The 22,207-nt window shown below is 40.1% G+C and overlaps 3 protein-coding genes across 4 annotated transcripts; 1 reads left to right on the plus strand and 2 right to left on the minus strand.

The window, feature by feature from the left end:
- Positions 1-377: 377 nt before the first annotated feature.
- Positions 378-13,224, minus strand: selp (selectin P; the record flags this gene model as incomplete). Its single annotated transcript, XM_083888184.1, has 24 exons — positions 378-511; positions 612-734; positions 1,199-1,387; positions 1,465-1,653; positions 1,886-2,071; positions 2,187-2,372; positions 2,476-2,661; positions 2,763-2,948; positions 3,029-3,217; positions 3,292-3,477; positions 3,960-4,151; positions 4,230-4,415; positions 4,739-4,846; positions 4,933-5,310; positions 5,390-5,497; positions 10,478-10,521; positions 10,619-10,745; positions 10,862-11,041; positions 11,153-11,359; positions 11,480-11,665; positions 12,099-12,290; positions 12,391-12,582; positions 12,675-12,779; positions 12,879-13,224. The coding sequence occupies 24 exons, from the start codon at positions 13,222-13,224 to the stop codon at positions 450-452; spliced, it is 4,233 nt and encodes a 1,410-aa protein (XP_083744310.1). The 3' UTR covers positions 378-449.
- On the minus strand, positions 5,808-21,934 carry LOC310925614 (L-selectin-like). 2 transcript variants are annotated; one of them, XM_083887599.1, is made up of 8 exons: positions 21,853-21,934; positions 8,653-8,706; positions 8,159-8,554; positions 7,978-8,082; positions 7,000-7,182; positions 6,323-6,409; positions 6,200-6,221; positions 5,808-6,074 (listed from the first exon to the last, which is right to left on the minus strand). In XM_083887599.1, exons 2-8 carry the CDS (start codon positions 8,678-8,680, stop codon positions 6,029-6,031), a joined length of 867 nt encoding a protein of 288 aa, XP_083743725.1. In that variant the 5' UTR covers positions 8,681-8,706; positions 21,853-21,934; the 3' UTR covers positions 5,808-6,028. The 2 variants fall into 2 exon arrangements, with proteins under 2 accessions (XP_083743725.1, XP_083743724.1); XM_083887598.1 differs by having other exon boundaries at positions 5,808-6,221.
- LOC310925615 (14 kDa phosphohistidine phosphatase) lies at positions 15,397-16,940 on the plus strand. Its single transcript, XM_083887600.1, has 3 exons — positions 15,397-15,644; positions 16,286-16,410; positions 16,718-16,940. Exons 1-3 carry the CDS (start codon positions 15,503-15,505, stop codon positions 16,808-16,810), a joined length of 360 nt encoding a protein of 119 aa, XP_083743726.1. The 5' UTR covers positions 15,397-15,502; the 3' UTR covers positions 16,811-16,940.
- Positions 21,935-22,207: the final 273 nt, after the last annotated feature.

Below are 22,207 nucleotides of genomic sequence, written 5' to 3' on the forward strand. Positions count from 1 at the left end.
AATGCCTAATTAGCAGAAGTGGCCAAGCAAGCTAATGATATACAATAAACGAATGAACAAACAGACAAAACAATAAGAGAAAGAACTCAGAGAGCACAAACCTCCACCAATGCAGCCGTTTTTTAAAAATTGTTTCACAATTGTTTCAGTTCACATTGAATCCACAACCAGATCATCATCATGACCTTTAAAGCAAATAAATAATGGCTCTCATTTTATGAACAATTGTGTATAAGTGATGTACAAGCAAAAAGCATAGCTAGCTGGCTTCATGTTTGCCATGTAATTGGGGCTTTTAAAAAACACAACAAAGGGTGATGCTAATTGCATGGTGTAAAGCCTGTCTGTGAGTGGAAAATGTATTTAATGTCAAGCTCTAATCCAGCATTAATGTGTAAGCATTAAAAGGCGTCATTTAAAAACGATTTGCTGCATATATCAAGAAATAATCAGAACTCAAAAGCCGGATTTTCTCGTTCTTCCAGGAGTGCATCAGTCACGATTGCAGTTCCTGCAAAGATCAGGAGATAAGATGAGGGTTACGATCTGTGCGCCACAACATGCTGTGTGTGCATGTGTTAAATGTACAGAATTATTCCTGTAGGTCTCACCTTTTTTCTTGAATCGCGTAACAAGGCACACAGCCAGAACAATCAGGACAAGTGGTATTAAAATATAGAGTCCCTTGAATCCCTCACTGGACATCAACATGGCGGATGCAAGCGACATATTTTCTACAGGAGCACATCAAAACTCTGATGAATAATAGTAAAGGCCTAAGCATCCTTTGTCAGAAAAATACTGTTTTTAATTGAATGTTTCATAACATCTCTTTGCTGTGAAGCCTTATCTGACTATTGTAAAATATCTTTTCATTCAACTTCCTTTTTTGTATTATTTTTTGTATGAGGTAACACTTTAGATTAGGGAACACATATTCACCATTAACTAGGTGCTTACTAACATATACAAGTAGCATACTAGCCCTTTATTGGTAATCATTAAGCATGTATTAACACCTTATACTACATAATCTTATTCTACCTCTATTACGACATGAATTTTTCCTACATAAGGTGTTAATACGTGCTTAATATTTACTAATAAAGGGCTAGTCTGCTCCTTGCATGTTAGTAAGCACCTTGTTAATGTTGAATATGTGTTCCCTAAAGTGTTACCAAAAGTGAATATACTGTACCTGTGCACTCAGGCAAAGAATTATTCCAAAACCCGGCAGAAGAGCAAAGCAGCACCTCACTGCCATTCATAGAAAATCCATCATCACAGGTAAAAATACACTGGGAGCCAAAGCTGAAATTCCCCAGAGGATGAGTGCAGTTCATAGACAGAGATAAAGTCAGACCATGGATGGCCTCACACTGCACCGCTGCAGAGGACACAAACAGATCAGAAAAATCAGAACAGCAAAACACACACAAAAAAAAAATATTTGAGGACACTTACGCTGGCAGGTTGGTAGCTCATGGCTCCAGTGGCCGGAGTTACTGCATGTTATAGTCGGTGTTCCATTCAGCCAGAAACCCTCATTACATTCAAAGTCACAGTGGGACTCATAGCTGAAAGGAGAGTATGGATGGCTGCAGTTAATCCGTCCATGCTGTGGAGCTTTGGCCAGTAGGGGGCATGAGCGTGCTGTAAATAACAATGAACATAAAGTAGACTCAGAACAAATTAACCCTAAACATAGAATTCACATAAACAACTTCAATGACAACAGTTCCTGCTCCTGATGTTTCTTGAGTTATTTTTTCTTACACCTCCTTTCTTGCTGTTAATATTTGTGTTGATTAATTTGCCTTGACACTACAATGCTCAGCAGGAGGAAGTATCGACTAAATGTGACACACAGATTTTGAGTGATTACCCTGACAGTCGGCTATTTCTCTGCTCCATGAGCCCAGTGAGGTGCACTCGGTGTCTGTCGACCGATTCAGGAGAAATCCCTCCTCACAGGTCGACGTGCACCGAGAACCAAAACTGAACTCTCCATGAGGATTCACGCAGACAAGGGAGCCATGAGAGGGAGAGACGAGAGCGGGACATTTCTTTGCTGCAACACACAGAGGAAGAGCAACTTAGATTTTTAGTAGAATACCATCTGAAACACAACATGACATGGTCTTACTGTATGTTGACTTCAATCACTATAGATTTTATGTTTTTACCCAGGCAGTGTGGGAAGTCTCTGTTCCATGTGCCCAGATAAGTGCATTCAGTAACAGCCGTCCCATTCAGGACAAATCCCTCCTCACAGTTTGAGGTGCACTGAGAACTAAAAGTGAACTCTCCATGTGGACCAGAGCAGAGAAAGGAGCCATGAGGGGGAGGACTGAGACTGGGACATCTCTTAGCTGCAGGAAAAATAGAGAGAAAGACAGAGAGAGAGGTGAACTTGGCTCTAAACTATTAACTCAGGAGAGCTTCTCTTGAAAAAATGAGGGCTTCTTATTCTACCCGTGCAAAGTGGGATGTCTGTGCTCCATGTGCCCAGAGAGGTGCACTCTGTGGAAGCCTTGCCATTCAGGAGAAAACCATCATCACAGGTCGATGTGCACCGAGAACCAAAACTGAACTCTCCATGTGGATCGGAGCATTTCAAGGAGCCATATACAGGAGAGTCCAGAGTGAGGCATCTTTTAGCTGGGAGGAAACAGACAGAGGATATTTTAGTCTAACGTGGTGTTGCAATATGAATCGTAAAGTAATCTCAGCCACAATGCAGCGTTTAGCTTTTTCTTTACCCAAGCATTGTGAGTTGTCTGCGTTCCATGTTCCCAGGGAGGTGCACTCTGCGCTCGCTGTCCCATTCAGGACAAAACCTTCATCACATCTTGATGTGCACTGAGAACCAAATCTGAAGGAACCATTGGGGTCAGAACAGGAAATGGAGCCGTGAGAAGGACGACTCCTGGGGTCGCACCTCTTGGCTTGAAAGGTGACAGACAAGGGAACACGTCAGTTACATGAACTGATTGTTAAGAGAGCAGGATGAGTTACTCTGTCATACCCTGGCAGAGAGGAAGTGTGTGACTCCAGTTTCCCCCTGAAGAACATTGTGTCACATTTGTGCCGATCAGATCAAATCCCTCTTCACATTGTACAATGCACGTTGAGCCATAGTTGTGCTCTCCTAAAGGGCCTTGGCATTGCACTGAGGCAGCATTAGGTGGAGCCACGAGACTGCTGCACTGTACCACTGAAGAGGAAGAAACACGATGACATTATGTGAACAAATAAGAGCTCTACAAACACAGACATTCTGTCACACACCTGCACATGTGGGTGTAGCTTTGCTCCATTCCCCTGCAGACAGACAGGTGAGCGTGTCGTCTCCTGACAGGTAGTAGCCCTCCTGGCAGGTGAAGTTACACTGTGATCCAAATGAGAAAGGCTCCAGAGTGTGCACACATGTCACGTTGCCGGCAACAGGAGAGAAAATGGGGTTGCACTGCTTTACTGTGGGGGGGGGGGGGGGGAGATACAGATAATTAAACAAAGCCTCCACTCAATGAAAATCAACATCCTGAGCTGTGTATGATGACGATGACAACGCTTATTTTATAAACATAGCATGAGCATGAGGTGGTGGTGGTGTGAGTCAAATAAAACACAGACTGCTTGCCCACAGTACAGTTCAATATTGTTTGCTGGGGCGCAGACATAAAGGAGTGTGAAGTGAAGCGACGACAGCTATGACCTGCCTCTGATCTGCTTCAGTCTGCACAGGATGTGACTACACACTGAGGCAAGTTAACTCATAGAAAAAGGTGGCAGTGAATCTATTAACGAGAGGGCAAGTAATACAAAAAAGGAAGTTGCATGAAAAGATATTTAACAATAGTCAGATGAGGCTTCACAGCAAAGAGATGTTATGAAACATTCAATAAAAAAAAGGTTTTGGTCATTTTGTTCCTATTCAAATTTTAAAAAGTATTTACTTGTACATGCTGGGGCGCTGGCTGTCCACTGGCCAGTGTGGTCACAGCGTGTCCAGCCCTCTCCACTGAGCTCATAACCTTCATCACACCTGATCTCACAGGTGGAGTTGTAGCTGTAAGGTGCGACAGGGTGGCTGCAGTTCATCCTTCCACCGCTGATGTTGGCGTGGATCAGAACGGGACACTGTTCAGCTACAACAGGCAGGCAGGGAGAACTATTTTAGTGAGACTGTTACTTCTTTTGACATGAGTGATATTCGGTGAGCGTACGTTGACACAGTGGAGCGCGGTGGTCCCAGAGTCCAGTGGTTTGGCACGACATTTCGGACGCTCCCACCAAGTGGAACCCGAGTTCACAGTGGAAATGGCAGGACGAGTTGAACCGATGAGAACCATAGGAGTGGAAGCAGTTGTGAAAACCATGTTCTGGATCCAGCAGGGGTTTGCATGAGATGGCTGAAGAGAACATCATCAAAAACAAAACAAACAAAAAAAGATATTATTCAACCCACCACATAAAGAGGAAGTTTAAATATGATAATTTGCTAAGACTTTACTAACATGCATATAAGTAGCATCCTAGCCCTCTATATTAAGCATGTATTAACACCTTATGTAGGAAAAATCTTAATTCATGTCTAGAGGTAGAATAAGGTTATGTAGAATAATGGGCTGATATAAAGGGCTAGTATGCTACATGCATGTTAGTAAGCACCGAGTTAATGCTGAATATGTGTTCCTTAAGCTAAAGTGTAACTGATAAAGTTTTTCCCTCTCACCTTCTTCACAGCGTGGTCCAAGGAAACCAGGATGGCACCTGCAGGTATAGTTCCCTATGGTCTCCACACAGTCTGCATGCACGCTGCAGGAATCCTGTTTACAAGAGGCTACACACACACACACAAAAACATAATCTTTAGTCTGCAAGAATCAGTTCCATGTGTCAATCAAAGAAAAAATAAGTGTTATTTACCAGAGTAGCACACTGTTCCCTTCGTACTGTGACATTTCTCATTGTTCCACTTTGCTGTGTCTCTCTCTCTCTTGACGTACATCTCCACACAGTCCTGACCTGCTATTTTATCAGGCTCCTCTGGAGCCCAGTTCGGATCATCTTCTGACACTTTCTCATTGCTTCCCTCCCTGGTCCACACGCCGTCTACTTTCCGAATGCCTATCCAGTAATATTTGGAGTTAAAAGGCAGCAGATTGTTGATGAAGTCAGTCTCCTCCCGGCTCTGAATGGCGACCATGTCTGTGAAGTGCTGCAGGCACCACTGATGGGCCTGAGGCCAGCGTCGGTTTGGACTAGTGCTGTAGTTGTAGGTCCAGGCCCGAGCGCTGCTGATATCTGAGATTATATAGATGATGAGATTAAAGTGAACTGGTGGAGCAGACACCTTTGTCGCTGTAGAACTGTGTAAACTTACCTTGGGTAAACACAAAAAGTGCTGCTATGAGGACCCTGTGATGGAGCCTTCGTCCAATATGAACCTGTTTTTGAGACATCTGACATAAAAAAGAATGTGCATATGAATCTGAATAATACACATATATGAATGCATGAAAAAAGGTTCAGGTTTTACCATTTAATCTGCCCCAGTAATGTATCCTAATGTCCGTGCATCTACTCCATGGTCAATGGACAATGTATTAATTGTCCTCTGGGGAGGATGTCAACGATTAAGTAACATCACTTTTACCATTACATCCTTTCAGGAAGGGCAACACTCCACCACCCACAATACAACGGAAGTGTATACACACACACTCTCACACTCTCACACAGATTTAAAATGCACGTTATTTAATTAGATTTAGATTTAATAAATGCAGCTTTTGGTTTTATTACATAAAAGCACTTGAGGTTACATATACACAATCTGCTGCACTATCACGTGAAAATATAGTGAATTCTAATCGAACACACAGTGTATTAGAGAAATTAACCAACTTATTCAATGTGTTTTTGGCATATAGCATGTGTTATTTATAAAAATTGATATGAGTAACTGCAGTGAGGCGACTGTGTCTTTATTTTAAAAGACAAATAAGGTTGCACATGTCCTTTATCCTTGCACTTCACTGGAAGGACTTGTTGCTTCTCCAGAGTTCCTACAAGGGACAAGCATTTGACACCGTCAACATTTTCATGCACATCAATTCTTTAAATTGTGAAGCTCACACTCGCCTCAGTGGGGTGGAGCTGCTTTGTGCGAAAGTGCAGTTTCAACACTGACCTTACTTGGGCAAGCTTCTTTCCTGTGGGAAATGAATGGTACAAACAGTTCACTGTTGAGATGTTGCAATGAGGCGCCGTTGCGTCTCTTATTTTCAAACGAGTGTCATTGAGAAACACTGACTTTTCCTGTGTTTCATCCAGCAGAAACAGCAACAGAGGAACAAGGACGCGACACATCCAGCCACAAACAACAGGGCCCGTTTATAACCTGAGGAAAAGTATTTTTTAGTCTTCAGTCAAGAACATTTTCCTGAAATAGTTACTACTCCCATGACTCCCATGAATACCAGACTTGATTTTGACAGTTTATTCTCACTTCAACGTAGACTACCGTTCAAAAGTTTGGGGTAAATGTCTTTATTTTTGAAGGAAAAGCACTTTTTTCAATGAATATAACATTAAATGAATCAGAAATACACTCTATACATTGTTATGCGGTAAATAGCTATTCTAGCTGCAAACGTATGGTTTTTAATGGAATATGTACATAGGTGTATAGAGGCCCATTCCCAGTGTTTTAATGGTACATTGTGTTTGCTAATGGCGTTAGAAGGCAATTGGATGATTAGAAAACCCTTGTGCAATGATGTTAGCACAGCTGAAAACAGTTCTGCTAGTTCAAAATTATTATTTTGAATAAAAATCATTATTTCTAATCTTGTCAATGTCTTGACTATATTTTCTATTCATTTTGATGAATAAAAGTTTTATTAAGAGTTTAAATGGAAAACACAAAAAAATTCTATAGGTGACCCCAAACTTTTGAACGGTAGTGTACTTTAACTCAAAAATAATTACTTTGACAAATTGGTCTTGGGCCACTCCAGAAGACACCATTAGCCCCACAGGTGGCGTCTAGCGGGCCAATCGGCAGGAACCCGAAGTGACATTTCAACTGACAGGTCGAGTTAAATGTCTGGTTTCCTCCTTGACAGCGAAAATGTCCGTTATCAACCTGGGGCAGCTGGGGGCATTCCACGGCTGTGGGCAGAAACAGGTTAAAGGTTAATAGGGACCCCAGTTATATAAGAGCCTAACAATAGCCTTCTATTGTTTATTGACCATGCACAAACAAGCTGATGTGAGCACTTTGATCACTTTTGTACATGATCCTGTGTCTAACCTGAGGAAACAGAGGAAACAGATGAAGGGATGTTAAAATTCTGAAGAAGAGCGACATGCTTCAGTGCTGCAGGCCAATGTTGATGTTGTCATTTATTGTAAAATGCTGCCAATTAACCCTTTTTAAGTAAAGCTGACACGACAAACTTGATAGCAACTAAATACTCAATAAATTCATCATTTAGTTGTGAATTTGCGTGCCCTGACAAAGCTAAACTGAGCTGCGTAGTAGTAGCTACAGTTTGCACATTTGAGGAAATGTTCCATTCAGCTATCAGTTTTCAGCAGTCTATGATTATGAAGTACCATAAAAGTGCAGCATATCTATATAAAAATAACCATTTCATGCTCATCATGTAACCCCATCTCAATATATATATATATATATATATATATTGAGCATATTATATATATGCATATTATATATTATATAATATGCATTAAAGCCCCTTAAAAAACATCAAAAAACAGTAATCTCATGCAAAGAAGAAGAGAAACAATTGCTCTTTTATAATAAAAAAAACACAAAATTATTTCTGTGAATTTTGCATATTTATTTATTATATCTGTGATTTGTTAATTATTATTATTCTCTTAAATAATGACCACCAACTGTGACATTGCACATATGGGCATGTGTAGCATGGTACTCACCTGTTTGGCACTTGTTTCCCTTAAAGCCAGCTTCACAGTGGCAGGTTGTGTTTTCTATGGTCTCTTGACATGTTCCTCTGACACATGACGATGCATTACACTGGGCTGTCGGGGGGAAAAGTAAAATCCTAAAATCAAAATAACAATAACAATGCGAAAAAGAAAGATCATCTTTACACACCTTTGTAACAAACTGGGTGTTTGGAAGTCGAGCATTTCTCATCATTCCACTTCCCTCGGTTTACTCCATTGTTGACGTAGATCTCCACACAAAACTCTGTGCTGTAGTTGTTGTTGGGCTCATTTTTGGCCCATGATTTGTTACCAGTCCACGTGCTGTTATTCCCAAGCCAGGTCCAAGTTTCATTGATGTGGTTTTTGGTGATTCCAATCCAATAATACGGGGTCTTAGTTTTGTTTGGCAGCCGGGAGACGATATAGTCGTTCTCTCTCTGGCTTTGGATCACCACCATGTCTGTGAAATTGGTCTGACAGTACTGTCGGGCCTGGGTCCAGTTCATGGTGTTGTTTGAGTAATGATACGTCCAACTCAGAATGGTGTGAGCCAAGGAGATACCTAATAGGGTAATAAGATAACAGGACAACATCATGCAGTGTGAAGAGTGATGCACATTTGCACAACATGTTTTTTTTTTAGGATTAAAATCTACTCACCCACGACAAGGAGTAGTGTCCGCTTCATATCCAGTATCGACTATAACCAGTTGGCTGTGACAAGAAATCAAATCCAGTCAAACTTACATCAACGTGCCACTGCAGCAGAGTGATTGAAAGTTAGTCTCCGGGTCAGATTTTTATATTGCGCTCAGGCTGTTCAGCCCAACATTATTATAGAATACCTGGATGTTTATAGAGCAACTTGAATGTATGTGATGACTGACTGACTGAACGACTGACTTATGACTCATTATACTTGAACAGACCTTTTGGGAATAAAACCTGCTTTTGGTAAAGGAGTCAGGGGCAGTTTTTCTGGGAAATAATCCATGAAATAATCCATGAAAGGAAGGAAACAAAGTACTGCATTTCTAGATTTTGACCTATATTGATGGTCATGCTCATATTTTAATATCTGTATTATTTGATTACTGCATATTTCTATTTATTTTTATCTTATATTTGTGCAGCACTTTGGATCTCCCTCTATTAATAAAGATAATATGGATAATGATGATGATCATTATTATAATTACTATTCCAAATAAAAATAAAATACAGTAACTCCACTTGCTGTATTTTATTTTGCATATGAAAGTATTTTTTTAAATAAATTATGTTTCTTGCTGGCAATTTTTAGCGATGAATCAATTTCATCTTTACCTTTGAATCACTGACCAAAGACCAAAGGCTCATCTTCTACCGCTTTATCTTCTACATGAGGGTCGCAAGGGGAGCTGGTGCCGATCCCGAAAGGGCGAAAGGCGGGGGACACCCTGGACAGGTCACCAGTCCATCACAGGGCCAACAACCATTCATTCTCACACTCACGGTCAATCTAGAGTGTCCAATTTTCTTAATCCCCAAATCTGCATGTTATGGACTGTGGGAGGAAACAGTGGAAGAAGACTTTGTTAAAATTTGCGGATTTCTGGACTGGCCCAAGATCAAAATGTGTTTTGTTTTTGTAACATTGCTGCTCTGCTCTGCTCCTCACTCACTCATTTTCTACCACTTTATCTAACATATGTAGGTCGCGGAGGGGCTCTATATCCAAGTTGAAATTGGGTGAAAGGTGTGGTGCACCCTGGACAGATCTCTGGTCAATCACAGGGCCTGCTCTGCTCCTGACGCGTAATCTATTTCTGCTCCAGCTAAAGTGCTGACACAGTAGACTCTGCATTCTTTGAGGTAAAAACAATGGTGATGATCTGTAAAACAGATTACCCTTGCCCTTTTCCCTGACCCTTGTGCTGGGGCAATGGGGACAGATAAGCGGTCTGTATGTTGTATATGCTGCCTCCATCTTCCTTTAGCCCTGAAAAAATACATGATATCCTGCGATGTCAGCGGATATCTCATTACTACAAGTGTGGAAATAGTGTGTTGGTGTGTGTAGATGTGACTATTCCTTCATGACACAATGATATATTTGAATAAAAGACCAAAAGCAAATGATGGTTTTGAAATTGTACATTTTAAATATATACATAAATATTAACAAACATTTCAAATGCATTAACCACTTCTGAAATAAATAGTACATAAATACTGGGATCAATAGCAGATTATTCACAGATTGCACAGCGGTCCACTCATAATCGTGTCTTGTAACCACCGTTCCATCATGTTTGTGAAGCTGTAGAACAATATGTTCAATTTAAAACTCCCACTGGGAGGATAGTCAGTAAATGTCATAGCATAAACCACCATACATGACATCACCATACATACATAGATAATAAAAAAATAAATGTTGAAAATGCAGTTGTCCTCAGAGTATCATCATATAACCTCATGTTCTATATGAGGCTGTCAGTGCTGTTTCTGTAGACCTCAGTGGGAGGGGCTTCTATGTCAGAACAGCTGTAAAGACAAAACAATGAATGAGTATTTGTATTTTATTATTGTTTATTATATATTTATTTTAGTCTGACAGGAGACGAATGAATGCTCATCTTACCTGCTCAACTCAAACGTGTCTTTTTTCTGCTTCAGGAACCGTTTCAGGAACCATATAACCAGAGACCCAGCACTTAACAGGACGCCCCCTGCTGCCGCAACAGAGGCAGCAACCTCAGGTGGTGAGGCTGGGGAAAGATTATGAAACTTTGAATTAATTGATGGTTTAAATGCAACATTGTGTTTGTGTGTGTGATGTAAATTGATGTGAAGTTTAATGAGACATTTCTTCTTTCTTTTTTACCTTGGCAGGTTGGTCTCTCTCCAGTCCAGTTGCCATGATGATCGCACGTTAACAGCTCATGCCCAGTCAGTGTGTAATCTTGATTGCATGTGAAGGAGCACTGAGAGTTGTACACTGTCTCACTGTTTGAGCAGTTGATTAAACCATTTTCAGGAGCCTCGAGCAGTGGGCAACTTACAACTGTGGGAAAACAATCAGAGAGTTAGCGCTTAACTATCACATTTTGATAAAAGAGACCATAAAACATCTGAGCAGGCAGTTCATATAACGCAGAAACACACAGATCTATACCTGTGCAGGTTGGTGGTGCAGAAGTCCACTGGCCTGGATGCTCACACTCAACACTGTGTGCACCTTGGAGCTCGTGGCCCTCATCACAGCTAAAGGTGCAGATCATACCAAGTGGGTGTGAGGTCTCGGCGAGAGAAGGTGAAGGAAGTGAAAGGCTGCAGCTGATCTGGCCATTTGTTGGAATCTCAGGAGCAGGACATGTTATTGCTAAAAGAAATAATAATGAAAAAAAACAGATGTCATGACACAGCACAAAGCAGCTGTGAGAAATATTATTATTAAAGACGCGTCACATGTGCAGGTTTATGTGGAGATATGCTTCCATACCTTGGCAGCTGGGTGTAGGTTTGCTCCACTGTCCGTCATCAGAACACTCAATCGTGTCCTCTCCCTTCAGTTTGAAGCCTGCACCACAGCTGAAGCTGCAGGTGGAGCCTGGTCGCAGCTCTGAGGGAGAACTGCTGCACTTCGGGATCAGCTGAGTGTCTCCCTCTGGATTCTGACAAGTGATTGCTAATACAGGGGAATACATTAAAATAGATTATATCGAGTGTGTTGGTCACAAAGGCACATAAATTGATGCACCATATGCATAGGAGGTGTGGGATTACAGTGAAAGTGCATCCTCACCTTCACAGCGAGGTGTTTTTTCACTCAGCTCAGTTGCTGATGTGTATGTCAACGTGTCCGGCCCCACCAGGCGGTAGCCGGAGGCACAGCTGAAGCTGCAGGATCTTCTGGGGACAAACGTTTCGTCTACATTTCCACAGCGGACAAAGCCGTTCTCTGGTTCCTGTAGCGCAGGCACTGGGATAGCTGCAAAACAGAGGCGTAGCAGAAGAGGTCAGCAAAAGCCTTTTTACGCTGGTAAAAATAAAATGCTGCAGGATAATGGAGACACAATTACACCCAGGAAGTTGAAATCAAATCCAGTTTATAAGCTTACCAACACAAGAAGGCTGTGAAGCGTTCCAAAGACCTGACGCTCCACACTGCAGAGTGTGAGACGGAGAACCAGTTTGTACGAAGCCCTCATCGCAGGTGAACACGCAGGTGGACAGGTAGCTGGACGAGCCCAGGATATTTGTGCACGCCATGGACCCTCTTGCTGGAGAAGACAGCACCGGACACTGAACCGCTGTGAAAACACATGACATCATGTTCAGTTACTGTGAAACAACGCACTGTTGCTCTCAGTGTGATCTCCGACACCATATTTCATTTAATTCTTAACTCACGTTTACATGCAGGCGGCTCCTCTGACCACTTCTGTGTCCCAGTGCATCTCAGGGGTCTTGGCATTGTTAGCTGGTATCCTGTCTCGCAGGAATACTCGCACGAGGAGTTGTAGGAGAAGTTTCCATACTTGTGCGTGCATCTTACACTTCCTTTAAATGGAACGGTCACCTCCTCTTTTTTGCATGTAACAACTGAGGAAACAAAGGCACACTTAGTTTCCACGTAAGTGACATGAAGTGAACTTTGAAAAGTGCAACATGATTTTATTTTACTTTTTTTTTACCTTGTTCACACTTCTCTCCATAAAAGCCATCAAAACAAATACAATTGTGGCTGTTGACGGTTTCAACACAGTCTCCATAGAGACACGAGTCATTCTTACAGGCAGCTATAGGGAAGGAAGAAGATATCATTTTTGTGAGTTTTTCTTATCTGCAATAGCTTCCCTGATTCTGAACAAGAATCTTAATTCCAAGCATTTACTCACCTGTGTAGCACAGAGCCGTTTTCTTGTTCCAGCACCTCTCGTCATTCCACTTGCCTCGCTCTGCGTTCCTTTTGATGTACATTTCCACACAGTCTTCATCCTCGTTGCTGTATGGAGCCTTGCCATTGTTTGGTTCACCGTCTGCCCAGTTGGTCGCTTCTGCTGTCAGAACCTTCTTGGTGCCGACCCAGGTCCAGACACTTTCGATCTTGCGGATCCCAATCCAGTAGTATTTGGGTCTGAAGGGCAGCCAGTCATTGAGATGCCTGATCTCCTCCTGGTTCTGGATGGCCACCATGTCTGTGTAGTGCGCCTGGCACCATGCCCGAGCTTCTTGCCAGTCCATGGTGGTGTTGGAGTAGTAGTAAGACCAACTGTCTACACTGGTCCACGTGAACAGCACTGAGGAGAAATTTCATAAATTATTACTAGGAAAAACAAACTTGGGGAAACTTCAGGTAATCTTTGTATTCAGTGTACATACTTGAATAAAGAAGGGTCAAGCAGATCCATGAGGAAAACATCTTGGATCCACGGGTCTGAAGTAATCCAAACAGCTCCTGCAAAAATAAAGCAAAAAGGATGAATTAAGATAAACCCATATTGACCACAAGCATGTTCAGCAACTTAAAATAATGAACTCACCATTTTAAGTGGTATAGGCAATAACCTAAAGAGGGCTTTATAAGACTATATTTGTTTAGCCTGGGTTAGGATGCGGAGGAGTCCAAGGATGAGACGGTTCTGAGTTTGAGGCACTGAGATGTCGGCTTTTATACACTTCACTCCAGCTTTCCGGGAAATTTTTGTCACTGCCAGCATTTCATTGGAAATCCCCACACCCACTACCTCTACCATGTCCCACTGAGAGCTTGGAAACTTTCCCTCTCTGTTTATACTTCCGTAGCATGGCGCCAAAAGAAAGAAAAAAGAACCTTATCATGCACAAGTGGAATGGCTTTAAAATTCCTCTTTTATTTTATAAATAAATTTCATGGTAATACTGTTAACACTGGAGCGTATAACATTCAGATGGTACGTTACTAATCTTTATTTTACAGTTGTATTTATGTTATATCATATATTATTATTACAGTAATTATTTTAGTCTGCATAATCTCCATTTCTACCAACAACAACTTGTTGTGGAACACTATAAATATGATATTTTATATTATATATCTTTTAGTGCAGTCACACCTAACAGTTAAGTTTACCTCTGAAGAAATTTGTCTTCTCATATTTCTTATTAAGACAATTGTTATAAGGAAAGTCCTGTATAATATATAAATATATATATATATATATATATATATATATATATATATATATATATATATATATATATATATATTTATATATTATACAGGACTTTCCTTATAACAATATTTTATTTTCTTTGGGCTTGAAGGAAATAATAATAATGCACTGATAGAATACTGATGTGCCTAAAAAACACAGCAAATTAGCAGAGTGGAAAACAATCTGTTCTTTGAAGTTTGAAACCAACAGACTTTATAGACCTGTCCTGTCAAAGGATGTGCGCATCAACAGAAGAGAGAGTGGATTTAAAAAAAACAAAAAACAAAACAGGACAACAAACATCAATAATGGTATTTTTATGAGCATCCAGAGACAGGAAGCGTATGGTGTAGGAGCAGAGGCGACCGCTGGCTGCCACGGTTTCTGGAAGTGACAGTTCATATCCTTCCTCTCTAAACTCCACATGACAGTAGCCATTGTTACTTGACGCCTCTTTAGTGCCGCTGGTTCCGCAAAAAAAACATAATATAAACTCTCCATTTAACTCAATCGGAACAGGACCCCGGGGAGAAACGTTGACCGGAAAACGTCTTAAACAAATGTTATTTAGTGGTATTTAACACACCCACTTCATCGTACTTTGCTTTGAGTTTGAAAACATTTCAAGCAAGACATTTTTAAAATAGAATAAAATTGTTCTTACTGCATTCTTTCCTTTCATGTGCCTCTTTTTCTCCTCCTCTTCTGGAACATCCTCAGTTTCTTCCAGATTCATCGCAAACGCAGATAGATTCACTTTGAATATTCCTTTGCGCCAATTATGTTCCAATGTTTTATCATTTCCTTAAAATGAAATGGTAACATAAAAGGCTGCTAATAGCAATTTAGCATGCTTTTATACATGGCACAGAGGGTCATTCATATATGTTGCATTGAAGTGCCGTAAGCGAGTTTGCAAACATCACCGCTCTCTTTTCCTTGCTCTTTACAGGGTTGGCTTCCACAAACCCATTCCCAGATGGGTAACTCAACTTCTCTTGCAAAAGAAAACACAGCTGGTATGTTTATGACTCATGCAATAAATTCTAGTGCATGTTTTGGAGAGGGAATATTTACTGTAAGACACTTTAGGCCTTTTTTAAAACGATTCCTGGGTTTCTAAATTGCGTCGTCCTGCCATGTGGGGTCGCCAGCGTGCGCACTTGCCATGCGCACAGCTTATCTTGCACAGTTCGTGGCGGCTATGATCTGTCTGTCTCTTTAAGGACACTGACTGCACGTCCTGCTCCAAATAAAGACAGCAGCTCCGTGTTGTCTGTCTCTGTGTCGTCGGCAGAATAGTCTGATATTCTCCGGGCGCAATGGCAGAAGCTCTGGCTAAAATCCCCGAGGTGGAGATCGATCCAGAGGGAACCTTCAAGTACATACTGGTCAGAGTGAAAGTGAAAGATGGCGATTCGCATAAAGACATAGTGCGCGGCACTAAAAGTGCAGAGTACCACAGTAAGTTTGTCCCTGTAGTTTGCGGCTGAGGAGCTCTAAGTGCGTCAGTTTCTCTTCAGTGTGCAAAGCAAGGCGTGTGTGTTTATGCATAGACATGTGCTGGATTCACCTTTTATCATGTTTCATTAGAGGCAACATGCTAACATGTAATGTGCCTTCTGACCAGGCAGAGTTAAAGCTGCAGTGTGCAACGTTTGGCAGGATATTTGATATTATTATTTCTGCCTCAGTTTGGTTTTGTGGACAGAAATGATGCACCAAGTACCCTACCCTACCTTTTTTTTGCTTATTTTAACCATAAAATTGGCATAAAATGTGATTGTTGTGCAGTTATAGATCTGTGATTAAACGTCCTGTGTGTTGTCCTGCGTCTTGACGGGATCATCTAGTCTGTGCTTTCTCAGGATTAAAACATGAAAATCGGTTACGAAGTTCGTTGCGTCTGTGTACTCCCATATTTTTAGTCAGATTTGAAAAGCCCATAGTGTAGGGCAGGCCCTAATCAGCATTGTGTGAACTCATTTGACTCAGATTTCCCAGATGCCAGCCTTGATATCTTTAATGCAAAAGGGCTATGCTTCTTAGACATGGATGTGTGACTGTCTGTGCCATAACTAAACCCAGTTTTGATTTATTTACAGATCACATATTTGAGAAGGTCGCTCCATCAATGGAGGCCTTGGGAATGGAGTGTAAATGCTTAGGAGGAGGGAAAATCGAGCACAACAGCCAAGCCAAAAAACTAAGGGTGTTTGGAGAATCAACTGTGAGTAGTAAAGCACATTTCATTTTAAAAACACAAGGTGGACCAAAGTGCAGTACACGTGATACAAACTGGACAATGAGAGGACAAAAACTAAATAAAAATGCACATAAAAGACAATAAATACACATTAAGAATAAAACTAAGGTAAAACACACATAGAACTCACTCTGGGCTAAAAGCTAAAGAAAATAAATTTGTTTTTCTGAAACAGGAAGTGTGGTGGCCATTCGGAGCTGTAACAGCATTAAAAACTGAATTTAATGTTCTGTTTTTGATGTGATAATAATATAACTTGTCTCGCTTTCAGGCCTTCGGCAAAGCAGACCATTCTGTATCTGCGGAGAAGCTGAAGAGCGCGTACAGCAACTATGACATCACCTGGTCCGATGACAAAAAATAGAGTAAAGTTGAAATGTATGCCTTAATTTATTATTAAATTCCTTATTTTAAAAAAGGAAAACAACAACCAGACAAGTTTTGACCCCTCTGTGCAACCATAATTGAATTGAAATACACCATTCTGCATTGAATTGTTTGTTTTGGATTCTTTTAAAGCAAAAATACTGACTCCAAGTGATTTATTAACTCAGGTTTTATTTCTATTCTGAAATGTAAACGATCTGGCACAGCTCTGAAAACATGACTTCATTTCTACTTTTACTTTCAAGCGCCATGTGCCATGTGTCGATTCCATACAGGAAGAGGTGGTCCAGCTCAAATTAATTCCATATCCTGTTATCGTCAGGCTACATATCTTGTGAATAATAATAATAATAAAAAAAAGGAGATCCAAATAATCCAGATAAGATAAGAGGGCTTAAATGCGAGTGAGCTGGAATCTGAATTCCTCAGACCTTTGCAGACAATAATAAAATAACAAATAAAAGCCACAGAATCTAAAAATAAAAGACAAGACTAACAATGAAGCAGATTACACAGAGATAGAGAGGTAATTATAATAAACTTAAAACACTTTTCCTGGCAAATGTTGCAAATTGCCAAAAAAAAGAGAGATGACAATAGACAAAGAAACACCAGCAGAGAAAAACAATAAAATAGATCTGTTTAAATAAATATAATTAGTCTGTAAAGATGATGCCAATGTCAACATTTCTAATTAGAAAGGATGTTCGTGCCAAATGTCACAAACCAAGGAAGTGAACCTCATGGAGTTACTGAAGGAAAAAGTCATTGGTTCATGAACATCATGAAGAACTGTGGAAGCAAAGAATATTAAAAAAAAAACTTGATTTGCTCAATCATAACTATTGCAATATAATATATAATATAAATAATCTAATAAGCCAAATTGTGTGTCAAAATATAATTTTATTTGAATTATTGTCTTGATCTATACACGTCTTATTCTGCAGACGGAAGAGAACGTCTTTGTTTCTCACAGACCTGCACAAATATCACACAGTAATCATTTTAATACGTTTTTCTAATGAAAAAGAGAATAATGACGTACAAATTACCATTCCCTTATCGCGAATCATATCGCAATCGCAATTCCCGTCAAAATAATCACAATTAGATATTTATTCAAAATCCCTCAGCCCTAATTCACACCATAGAAAAGAACATGAGGAACAGGATGCAGGTCTCTCCATCAAAGCCCTGAATATAAACACTGTGACATTTGTATTTCCTGTTTGTGTCCAAATCAATAAAGTCTCCTCAAAAATGCCGAAACAAACGACCAGCCAAGTATAAGCAAAGTGAAGCTACGCCTCATTTTTATGTTTATTGGACTCTGAATATAGTTAATTTCTAAAGAATTGTTTTTGAAAGCATTATCGCATTATTTTCAGTGCACAGAACTTCTTTACAATACCATATGTTACAGGTATGATTCCCATGAAATCTCAGTACTACAAGAGCCAAACATCCTTTTCCTCTGGGTTTCCCACATGAGGCTCATCACATCATTCAGTGTATGCAACTGTGAATTCCAGCAGTCAGGCACATTCTTGCCCGTCTTTATATTTATAGCGTGTGACACACCATCCTGGTGAGTTAGAGAGAAAGAAAAAAAAAAACCCCAACAACATCAAATGAAAGAGTGGTGTGTAACTCTACAAACTACATGGAACAGAATTAGATACTTATTCATCGGGGAGCTCTCTTCACCTTGACCTCATCAGGAGACTTAACAATCAACACCGACTGTAATTCACCAGTTAACGTGACCTAAAAAAATAGAAGATAAATAGCAATCTTCCAGGTTGAGTAGCAAATCCGGAGTCGGTTTCCTGCAAACTGATAACCTTTCCATTATCTACCAACAGTAGGGTCAGCATGAGAGAGCGAGAGCATACTGAGACTGCATTAGACTCAACCCACTTCTTGTAAAACACATGCTTCATGTTGGGGCTAATGACTTTTTATAAGAAACATTAGTTTTGTCTATGAGCGAGCCTTGAACAGTCAGCTTCAAAGTTGTCCAACGTACTGTATATGGCACTAGTTTAAAGGGGTGTGCCAAATAGATCGATTCACTTAAGAATCACGATTCTCATTTACTACGATTCAGAATCGATATAAAATGTTAAAGGGGACATATTATACCCTATTTCTCCAAGTTAAACTAGTTCCCTGGTGTCCTAATGAACATGTCTGTGACATGCTTTGGTCAAAATACCATAAGGATGAAGCACCACAGCAGTTCAATCACCCTGCCAAAACAGCCCTGTTCAGAACGCTCTGTTTAGTAGTATCTCTTTTTAAGGTCCAACCTTAAAAAATATATAAAAAAAGTAAAACGAAGCTTAAGGGACAGGAAATGACATCAGCCACAGAGGCTACTGGGAGCTAACAACAGTTAGCATTTGTGATCATTTGCAGGCTCTAGCAGGCACATTGCCATCATATATAACATGTATCCACTGGACAGATAAATCCTCTGAGGCTGGAAGTTTGTGTAGAACTCTGTGCTGCACTGTGGAGCCAAGAATAGAACGTCTTGCGGACTTCCGGTTTTCGGATACCGTTGCCCTCGCTAGCACTCTCTCGTTTTTTAGGGACAAAGCGGCGCTCCGCAAGACAACAATTGCAGGAATTTAGCGCATTGTGACTTCCCAGTGAGCGTGGAAGTTAACCATGAGTACCCGTTACTTCTTCTTCTAAAAAAAAACAACAGCAACTCCATGGTCAGATTTAGTTGAGCGAAGAAATATGGACGAAACATGGACGAAACAATGGATGAAGACGCAGCAGGTCCATCCCGGGAATGTGCCAACCCATGGCCCCACCTCGCCAGACTATTTCAATTTTCTGAACAAGTTAATGATAGTGTTCGCAAAACTTCATCACCACCAGTGATATTACACATTTATGTAAGCTGAGCTTTGTTTGTGTGTTTAACACAGTCAGGTTCAAATGTGGATGCAAATATTAAAACTCTAGCAGAGGTTTGTCAGAGTGTTGACATTGTGCTATTGCTTTGTGGGCAAGTGAGAAATGTTAAATAAAGCAACATGGTAAAAAGTTGAAAATGACTTGATTTTACTTTCAATTCCTTTTACATTCTTCAAGGTATTAACATTAACATTGCTCATCACTCCATGTAGGACGTCTCTATATGTAAATGTAAGCACTGTGGCAGTAGTAATGCAATATTTAGAAAATGTACTCTTGTTCTCTTGATACTCAAGTACTTTTTAAAACAAGTATTTCAGTACTTTTACTTAAGTAGACATCTGACTGTAGTACTTTTACTCAAGTAATAAAGATGTGTACCCTGTCCGCCTCCGTTTATCTCCTGTACTTGGACTGAGGACGACCACCAAAACGTCATCTTTTTTTCACACTTTGTTGATTGATAGGACCTCCAGAGTCCCAAATATAAGGATTTAAATTATTAAAAAGTTGATTTTGCATAATATGGAACATTTAAAAGTAATAAAAGAGGCACTGTTATGTACTTTTGGCAACATGTGACATTGCTTTTATGCAACAGTTACAACAATGCCATCTAAGCATGGCTAAATGTTTAAAACTTAGTAAATCTGAAAAAGACACTTTAATGTCTCCATTTGTCATTCTGTCTTGCAAAGCAGACTGGACTAGATCATCCTTTGCACACCTACAGATTGAAGCAGATCATTATGAATCGAAAATCGATTTTGAATCGAAACGTAGCCCCAAAAATCGGAATCTAATTGTGAGATAGTAAAAGATTCCCACCCCTACCAGTTTATATTTTTGCCTGATCAAAATGTGACTGTTGGTGCTGTTTCAAAGCAGTATATGAAACTGTTCTTGTAATCACTATTTCTCTATTTAAAAAGGAGATAATTATCAAGTGAAATCCTGTTTCCTAAACAAGAAATTGACATCTTCCTGTGGCGGTGGCAGCAGCAGCAGCTAACACCTCAGGCTGTTGGGAAACTTCAGTGCTCACGATCTTATCAGTGAAACAATAGGCAACGAGACAGACTACAGTCTGAGAATTTCCAGACTCCTCAAGGACAAGTCACACTTCCCTTTACGGATTTAAATACAATCCATCCTACACATATCAGTCATTTACGGTAAGACACTAACATGAGCTTTTGTGGGCTGATATTAGCTGAATTTAAGTAATCCAGATATTTATATAGTGGACCATATATGCTTAGTAACACCAAATTAGCAAATTTGGTATCCCCCATCTGGGATATTGAGCGTAGATTATTGATAGAACATTTTAAATAAAACATAAAATGTGACGGAGTGAAGCCATCTTAACACTCTCTAAAAACACAAACCTTGGAATGAGTTGGCATTTCCAGAATTTCCCTATTTATCATTTTGACAGAGTCACAATGGAAAGGCAGCCTGCACTGGAAGAAGATAATGTGTTTTTGCCACTCTGAAGGTGTGGGAACTTCTTGAGAAAGGAAGAGATCCAAAACCTTTCCAGGTCTGGACTTTCTCAAGTCAATCTAGGTGAATCACTCATTATACACGTAATATGAATAACAGTAGATAGCCACTGTATTGATTTGCTTATTCAATCACCATGGATACCTTATTCACTTGAACTGGAATGTGTGGCACAAATGTGCACCTGATATGACAGGACCTTAATACTAAAGTGTTTTAAATTTATGAACATACACATTTGTAAAGTCTCATCTTTAACTACTGTGCTCATCATACTGGAGTGCAGCAGGTCATATTTCATCAAGCAGTGGCCTCCATTTTATGAGTTTTGCCAAATCTATTTCGAGTTATAAAGCCTATTTAAAGTTCATAAAATGGGGCAACATAGATGTTTTTAATACATTAAACAAAAAAATACATATTTGGTGATTAACTGCTTAATAATTAATTAATTAATTAATCATGAATTATTTGTTGTACCCCTGTGACACTAAAATGTAATTTAACCCTAATTTAGATGAAAATATGCCTGACCACATGTTTACATTGTCAATAAATGTACAGAAATAGTACCTCTTTTTATCTGCCATGTTAACGCGCGCGTTGGTTCAGTCGCTCCTCTTCCTACTGGTTGAAAACTTTGGAGATGTCCATTTCGACCAATCAGAGAAAAGTCTGATAAAGAAGATTTGCCACAACGTCATATCCGACTCACAGGGTTGCCAGGTTGGTTGTTTTCATGAGGAACTTCTGAAATGACAGCAAACGATATTAAGCAATTAATATAAATAATAACAGAGGTGAAACATCATGATCTGCCCTCTAGAAGATAAAATGAGTAGGCAAACGAGAAGAAGAAAAAAAGAGAGCTTGCTTTGTTACCACTGGGCTGGTTATGTGCTAGTTTTTATTTATCTATTTTTGCGTG

This window comes from Microchirus variegatus, assembly GCF_963457635.1.
Source record: "Microchirus variegatus genome assembly, chromosome: 4".
NCBI lineage: Eukaryota > Metazoa > Chordata > Actinopteri > Pleuronectiformes > Soleidae > Microchirus > Microchirus variegatus.

What these genes read in the sequence shown, in the direction of transcription:
- LOC310925614 (XM_083887598.1), bottom strand. Translation starts at nt 8,680, where the DNA reads ATGAAGCGGACACTACTCCTTGTCGTGG. An exon ending in CCCAAGACCAATTTGTCAAA is followed by an intron (nt 6,410 to 6,999) that starts GTAATTATTTTT and finishes ACTTTTCCTCAG; the next exon opens with GTTATAAACGGGCCCTGTTG. An exon ending in CTGGATGAAACACAGGAAAA is followed by an intron (nt 6,222 to 6,322) that starts GTCAGTGTTTCT and finishes CATTTCCCACAG; the next exon opens with GAAAGAAGCTTGCCCAAGTA.
- LOC310925615 (XM_083887600.1), top strand. Translation starts at nt 15,503, where the DNA reads ATGGCAGAAGCTCTGGCTAAAATCCCCGAGGTGGAGATCGATCCAGAG. An exon ending in TAAAAGTGCAGAGTACCACA is followed by an intron (nt 15,645 to 16,285) that starts GTAAGTTTGTCC and finishes ATTTATTTACAG; the next exon opens with ATCACATATTTGAGAAGGTC. An exon ending in GGGTGTTTGGAGAATCAACT is followed by an intron (nt 16,411 to 16,717) that starts GTGAGTAGTAAA and finishes TCTCGCTTTCAG; the next exon opens with GCCTTCGGCAAAGCAGACCA.